Here is an 8,213-nt window from a genome sequence, read left to right on the forward strand (position 1 = left end):
AGAGAGAGAGAGAGAGAGAGAGAGAGAGAGAGAGAGAGAGAGAGAGAGAGAGAGAGAGAGAGAGAGAGAGAGAGAGAGAGAGAGAGAGAGAGAGAGAGAGAGAGAGAGAGAGAGTGTGTGTGGACTTGAAATATGACCTCTACAGGAAAATATAGAAAGCATCTGGTTCCCAATTCTAATTACCAGCTGTATTAGTCACTGTGTGTGTGTGTGTGTGCGAGAGAGTACATGAGTGTGTGTGTGTGTGTGTGTGCGAGAGAGTACATGAGTGTGTGTGTGTGAGCCATTGGCAGAACAGAACCAACTTATTTCCAAATACAGAGGATCATCATACTGATTCAATCAATGATAATTGCTATGTACAACATTTGTCATTACTTTGCATGCTCCTCTGCACCGAACAAAGAGAGGCCTTCAGCCTTTTAAAATAACAGCCAGATTCAGGGCTGAGGGTTGGGCTGTGAGCAGAGCAACTAACAGTGATGAGAGAGGATCTGTGGTCCCAACATCTAAGCCCCAGCTGGCCTCTGACACGAACCCAACCACAACACTCAGAGCACAGTTCATCATTATCGCTCTCTTATTTAACCAACACTGCTACAACAGATACAACCACAACACTCAGAGCACAGTTCATCATTATCGCTCTCTTATTTAACCAACACTGCTACAACAGATACAACCACAACACTCAGAGCACAGTTCATCATTATCGCTCTCTTATTTTAACACAACACTGCTACAACACTCAGATACAGTTCACAACACTCTTATTTAGCAACAGTTACAACCACAACATCATTATCATTCGCTCTCTTATTTAACCAACACTGCTACAACAGATACAACCACAACACTCAGAGCACAGTTCATCATTATCGCTCTCTTATTTAACCAACACTGCTACAACAGATACAACCACAACACTCAGAGCACAGTTCATCATTATCGCTCTCTTATTTAACCAACACTGCTACAACAGATACAACTTCCCCATACATACATCAATGTTGTCATACAGTGGGGCAAAAAAGTATTTAGTCAGCCACCAATTGTGCAAGTTCTCCCACTTAAAAAGATGAGAGAGGCCTGTAAATTTCATCATAGGTACACTTCAACTATGACAGACAAAATGAGAAAAAAAATCCAGAAAATCACATTTGTTTGCAAATTATGGTGGAAAATAAGTACAACACACACACACACACACACACACACACACACACACACACACACACACACACACACACACACACACACACACACACACACACACACACACACACACACACACACACACACACACACACACACACACACACGCACGCACACCACACACACGCACATACGCACACAACAGCAGCAACACAAAGCACTGTCCAGCCCAGCTTTCACCATTGAAGAGGCCAGTCTGGAGGACCCAGCACCCTTCACAACAGGTGTCATAAACCAAGAGAAGAGTCCACTCCAGCTTACAGCAATTATCTCTCAGTCCTTTAGCAGAATGTTAACCCTCCCTGTAGGAAGAAAGGGGAGAGGAGAGATATCAGCTAATAAAAGCCACACAGGCTCCATTCCTCAACTCTGCTTCTCTTCCTCGTAAAAAGCAATTCCCATCTGTGGTAAATCAGTTGACTTTCATAAGACTCTCTCTCTCTTCTATCTTTCTATCTCTCCTCCTCGATCTCTCCTCCTCCTTGGAGTGCTCGCCAGGCCAGACAGGTATATCTGTCTCTTATTGGCATTTTTTTTTTTTTTTTTTACTGTAATTTAACTAGGCAAGTCAGTTAAGAACAAATTCTTATTTTCAATGACGGCCTGGGAAAAGTGGGTTAACTGCCTGTTCAGGGGCAGAAAGACAGATTTGTACCTTGTCAGCTCGGGGGTTTGAACTTCCAACACTCTTCCAACACTCTAACCACTAGGCTACTCTGCCTCCGCATGGTGGGAAAGAACAGTGTAAATCTGCTCAAAATCCCCTGATCTGGCTGGTCCATCACAGGGATGAGGTGGTGTCACGCAGTAGAAATAGCCCTGCTGTGGAAACAAAGACGTCCTCTCTCCCTTCTCCATAGGATGCAGCCTATAGCACTCATCCCCACAGCTTTGGGGGTCCCAACCCTCTGAAGGTCGGGCCCCCCAGATAGCATATGAACACACCATAAGCCATGATTTATTTTTTTGAATTACAAGAAATTAGCTTTCAAACTGCTAAATGTTCTCTTTGCCTCATGGCAAAATGTGTGGAATTGCAATCTACTGTGGAACAGAACAAGAGGAGACAACTCAGTCACTAGAAACAAAGCTGTGTTTTATTTATCACACACACACTAACATTCTCTCGCTTCCTGGCCTCCAGCGCACTCTGGGTCCAGGCCTGCAGTGTGTGTGTGTGTGTGTGTGTGTGTGTGTGTGTGTGTGTGTGTGTGTGTGTGTGTGTGTGTGTGTGTGTGTGTGTGTGTGTGTGTGTGTGTGTGTGTATCTGCTATAGTGTGTGTGTGTGCCTGTTTGTCTGTGTGTGTGCCTGTTTGTGTGTGTGTGTGTGAGAGTGTATGTGTGTGTGTACGTGTGTGTGTGTGTGAGTGTGTGTGTGTGTGTGTGTGTGTGTGTGTGTGTGTGTGTGTGTGTGTGTGTGTGTGTGTGTGTGTGTGTGTGTGTGTGTGTGTGTGTGTGTGTGTGTGTGTGTGTGTGTGTGTGTGTGTGTGTGTGTGTGTGTGTATCTGCTATAGTGTGTGTGTGTGCCTTGCCCTGCCAGCTGAGAGCTCCTCTCTGCCCAGTCAGAGAAGATTTACTCCCAGGTAATAATGGCTGAGTTTCTCGAATGACATTATCACTTTTATGGGCAAGCTGTGCTCATGCATATCATTACCGCCGTCTTTCACAGGGCACTGCCAAGTGGAACGTTTATTCATGTATATCTTTACACATCCAGCTACTAAATGATGAAGAGACACAAACCCATGGACACTGAAAGACATTCTGCAGGACCATGGTTATTGCAGTTACCTATACAGATGTCAATATTTAAGCGTGTAGCGACAACAGAACACAGTGAAACTTTAAACCTTGGCATGAAACATAGGCCTGCCCTTCTCAGTACATCGTTGTAATCCCCAACTGCAGCCATCTGTACTTTTTACGATGGGAGTTAGCAGAATTAGCAGTCTTGCACATGTGCATTAATATTCATCGGTGTGTGATTCTCTTCTGTCTCAGGTCAGTGAGAGGTGTTTGATTGTCTTCTGTCTCTGGTCAGAGAGGTGAGGGGTCAGGTAAGATATGAAACACAGACTGATAAATCACACCAGACAAGACCAGGGTCCCTAATTTACTACTATAAAACCCACATGGTACCAATATCTTTGACTGGCAGAGAGAATGTACACATACTTTTGTGTGTGTGTGTGTGTGTGTGTGTGTGTGTGTGTGTGTGTGTGTGTGTGTGTGTGTGTGTGTGTGTGTGTGTGTGTGTGTGTGTGTGTGTGTGTGTGTGTGTGTGTGTGTGTGTGTGTGTGTGTGTGTGTGTGTGAAGTGAAAGACAGAACCTGTGAGAATTTACTTTTGAACAAACTCTTGGTTTTACAGCTACAGCAAAAACTATTTTCTCATTATGAAATCACAGGAGAGGTGTTAGGGACTGTGAGCCACTCAGACAGAAAGAACTCCTGCAGAATGAAAAGTGAAACCCCATTACTTCCAACCACATGACAGCTAACACATCTCCAAACTGCAGACTCACAGCAGCTCTTAGCCCTAGTCACTGGGCCATCAGACAGGGTGGACTGACTGACCTGACATGAAACACAACACTTCAGGACTGGAACCATACCAAGAAGTCATCAGCAAGGTACAGTTGAAGTCTGAAGTTGACATACTGTCAGATGTGTGCGTACTGGTAGCGAAGTCAGGTGCATGGTGTCTACCAACTGTAGCTCAGTTGGTAGAGCATGGTGTTTGTAACGCCAGGGTAGTGGGTTCGATCCCCGGGACCACCCATACGTAGAATGTATGCACGCATGACTGTAAGTCGCTTTGGATAAAAGCGTCTGCTAAATTGCATATATTATTATTATTATTATTATATTAGATTTGTGAACAGGCGCACACCTTATTTAGGCAAAAGTGAAAAACGCGCAAAACAGTCACAAGAATAAAGTTTAACAATAGACATCTTCGTGAAAAATAACACAGAAAAAACAAGCCAGTCAGCCGCGTCAACAACACACACGTAACACAAACAATCTTACACAAAGAACATGATGGAGAACAGAGGAATAAATACATGTAGATTGATTGGGGAATGAAAACCAGGTGTGCAGGGAACAAGACAAAACAAATGGATACATGAAAAATGGAGCATCGGTGGCTAGAAAGCCGGTGACGTCGACCGCCGAACAAGGAGAGGAGCCGACATCGGTGGAAGTCGTGACACATACACATAGATTGGAGTCATTAAAACCCGTTTTTCAACCACTCCACAAATTTCTCGTTAACAAACTTTAGTTTTGGCAAGTCGGGTAGGACATCTACTTTGTGTCTTTCAAGGCCTATTTTCAAACTCAGTGCCTCTTTGCTTGACATCATGTGAAAATCAAAAGAAATCAACCATGATCTCATAAAACAATTGTAGTCCTCCACAAGTTTTGGTTCATCCTTGGGGGAAATTTCCAAATGGATGAGGGTACCACGCTCATCTGTACAAACAATAGTACGCAAGTATAAACCCCATGGGACTATGCAGCCGTCTTACCGCTCAGGAAGGTGACGCATTCTGTCTTCTAGAGATGAACGTACTTTGGTGCGAAAAGTGCAAATCAATCCCAGAACAACAGCAAAGGACCTTGTGAAGATGCTGGAGGAATATCCACAGTAAAAATGTTCTATATCAACATAACCTGAAAGGCCGCTCAGCAAGGAAGAAGCCACTGCTCCAAAACCGCCATAAAAAAGCCAGACTACGGTTGGGGACAAAGATCGTATGAAAACAAATAGAACTGTTTGGCCATCATGACCATTGTTATGTTTGGAGGAAAAAGGGGGAAGCTTGCAAGCCGAAGAACACTGTCACGCCCTGACCCTAGAGAACCTTTTACTTTGGTTAGGTCAGGGTGTGACTAGGGTGGGTAGTCTAGTTTTTTATTTTCTATGTTGGCCTGGTATGGTTCCCTATCAGAGGCAGCTGTCTATAGTTGTCTCTGATTGGGGATCATACTTAGGCAGCCTTTTTCCACCTTGCTTTTTAGCCCTACAAAGCTGTACGTTTCGTTTGTTACTCTTTCTTGTTTTGTGCCGGTTATCATAAATAAAAATAATTAACCTACCCCACGCTGCATCTTGGTCCGACCATCCTTCCAACAACGATCATTGCAAACACCATCCCAACCATGAAGCACGGGGTGGCAGCATCATGTTGTGGGGGTGCTTTGCTGCAGGAGTGACTGGTGCACTTCACAAAATAGATGGCATCACGAGGGAGGAAAAATAAGTGGATATTTTGAAGCAACATTTAAAGACATCAGTCAGGAAGTTAAAGCTTGGTCGCAAATGGGTCTTCCAAATGGACAATGACCACAAGCATACTTCCAAAGTTGTGGCAAAATGGCTTAAGGACAACAAAGTCAAGATATTGGAGTGGCCATCACAAAGCCCTGACCTCAATCCTATAGAAAATGTGTGGGCAGAACTGAAAAAGCGTGTGCGAGCAAAGAGGCCTACAAACCTGACTCAGTTACACCAGCTCTGTTAGGAGGAATGGGCCAGAATTCCCCCAACTTATTGTGGGAAGCTTGTGGAAGGCTACCTGAAACATTTGACCCAAGTTCAACAATTTAAAGGCAATGCTACCAAATACTAATTGAGTGTATGTAAACTTCTGACCCACTGGGAATGTGATGAAATAAATAAAAGCTGAAATAAATCCTTCTCTCAACTATTATTCTGACATTTCACATTCTTAAAATAAAGTGGTGATCCCAACTGACCTAAAACAGGGCATTTTTACTAGGATTAAATGTCAGGAATTGTGAAAAACTTTAAGGAATTGTGAAAAAGTTTAAATGTATTTGGCTAAGGTGTATGTAAACCTCTGACTTCAACTATACATAAAATAAAGAAAATGTTTCCTTACATACAGAGAGAAACCAGTGCCAATACTTTGGAGGGAAAAACTCACATTTTTCAAGCTCAGACAAGTAGCTAAAAAGTGTGCCTTGTCTAGTGATGCTAAAAACACACTGACCTGGTCTCCTTGGAGAAGATAGAAGACCTTACATGACTTTGTACGTTTCACAGTCAGTCATTTAATCTTGGAACAGTATCAAGGCTTCTCTATCTCCCTTCAACCTCCAGAAGGGGACAGGACAGTTAGGGACACTCTCTGCCAGTTCATCGCTCAGTGTCAAACAGCGATCGCATGCCAAACAATCACATTAGCCTTGCAGTCTAAAAGCTGGGGGACAGACAGTGCTGGTAGCCACAGTGAACCATAGCTCTCCCTGCTCATAACCGGGGTCTCTCTATCTCTCTATCCCTCCCTCCCTCCAGACAGACCACATCTCAACATCTATAATGCACTCACGCCTGAAGAGAGACACTCAGCTTTTTACTAGGAAGGAAATTGCCAGTCGGGCCTCGCTCAACAGCTTTTAACAACTCAACGCTGATCAACTAATGACTGTCTGAGATGGAGTGGCTGAGAAATAGTCATGTTGGAAATACAGTAGGAGAGAGGTGGAGAGAAAATTAGAGTGAGCGAGATTAAGAGAGTGAGGGTAAAGTATGTCTAGAAGTAGTCATAACAAAGTTAAATAACTGCTAACAAAGTTCAGAACCACACACATTGCTATTCTAAGCCTGGCAGGTAATCCCAGTTCTTTCATCTTTTCACTGATAAATGATTTGCCTCCCATTTGCAGCTGTCTGTCAGCAGAGGACTGAGACGACACGTCTGAATGAACACGAAGCTTAGAGCTCAACTTCATCAAACTGATATCAAAGAGAGAGAGAAAAATGTATGAAAAGAGGGAGAGAGATGTGCATGGGAGGGTGTGCGACAGACAGAGGGAAAGAGAGATGCAGAGAGAGGGAGTGTAGTAGTTTTGGGAGCTGGAGGAGGAGGGGTTACTCACGGGTCCTGTCACCTTTCCACCTCCAGCCACTCTTGTACCGCCCCTGTCCATCCCCTGGCATACATGCTCCATTCAGCACCTCCAGCAGCAGCAGCAGCAGCAGGGGCATCCGACTTGCAGCCATGCCTGCCTACACAGATCTCATTGGGGTTAGAGAACAGAGCAGAGGGCCGAAGGGAGAGACGTGCCTGGTTCTCTCATATCACACACAGCTGTGTGTGTGGGGGGGGGGTCCAGAGTACAACAACAACACCGCCTCCCCTTCCTCCTCCTCCTTCACAGTTTCAGCCCAGGTCACACCATCCACAGCCAACCTTGACAGCCCCCCTCTTCCTGCAGGACTGGACTGATTCCTTTGAAGGCAGCAGCAGTGTTGGCGAGTTGGCTGGGGAGGCGAGGTGGCAGACTATAATTCCAGCATAAGCACACAGGCAGATTAAAGCCTGGATTTCTGCAGCTATGCTCTGAAATATTGATCCCACTTTTTTCTATCCGTCTTCTCTCTTCCTCTTCTTTCTCTGCCTCTCAGAGTTGGTGGAGTATTTATTGGAGTCCTGCTGAAATGCTTATAGGCTCAGCTTCACCGGAGACACTTCCCATGGAGTGCTGGAGAGAAGTGTTTTCCTCTTGCTATGTACAAGTTGCTGAGAGCAGTAGCAGAGACACTTCGGCGACGGTCAGGTCCGGTGACAGTGATAGTGACACATCAATTGATCCGACAGCTCTTTCTCAGGCAGTTACTGGCCACGGCTAACAGTCTGTGTGTCCCTCCTCCCCCTGCGTACAGCACCCACCTCTTCTTACATCACAGGAGACAGTGTTGATATGAATATAAGAAATACATGAGAGAGAGAGAGAGCATTCTCAACACAGCAGCCTTGACACTGCAAACAGAGACTCTGAGGGAGGGAGAACCACCACGAGTAACAGAGAGAAGGAGGGAGGGAGAGAAAGAGGGAGAGAGAGAGAGAGAGAGAGAGAGAGAGAGAGAGAGAGAGAGAGAGAGAGAGAGAGAGAGAGAGAGAGAGAGAGAGAGAGAGAGAGAGAGAGAGAGAGAGAGAGAGAGAGAGAGAGAGAGAGACTAGA

At 45.0% G+C, this 8,213-nt stretch overlaps 1 protein-coding gene across 2 annotated transcripts in view; it reads right to left on the bottom strand.

Moving 5' to 3' along the window:
- The window catches only part of robo1 (roundabout, axon guidance receptor, homolog 1 (Drosophila)), a 440,136-nt gene extending 432,224 nt beyond the window's left edge, over positions 1-7,912 (bottom strand). Inside the window, exon 1 of one of the 2 annotated variants that reach the window (XM_046293778.1) lies at positions 7,128-7,912. In XM_046293778.1, coding sequence (XP_046149734.1) covers positions 7,128-7,251 — 124 coding nt within the window. In that variant the 5' untranslated portion in view covers positions 7,252-7,912. The remainder of the gene's footprint in view (positions 1-7,127) is intronic. The other variant, XM_046293780.1, reaches the window with a different exon arrangement.
- Positions 7,913-8,213: the final 301 nt, after the last annotated feature.

This window comes from Oncorhynchus gorbuscha, linkage group LG13, assembly GCF_021184085.1.
Source record: "Oncorhynchus gorbuscha isolate QuinsamMale2020 ecotype Even-year linkage group LG13, OgorEven_v1.0, whole genome shotgun sequence".
In the NCBI taxonomy this organism is placed as follows: domain Eukaryota; kingdom Metazoa; phylum Chordata; class Actinopteri; order Salmoniformes; family Salmonidae; genus Oncorhynchus; species Oncorhynchus gorbuscha.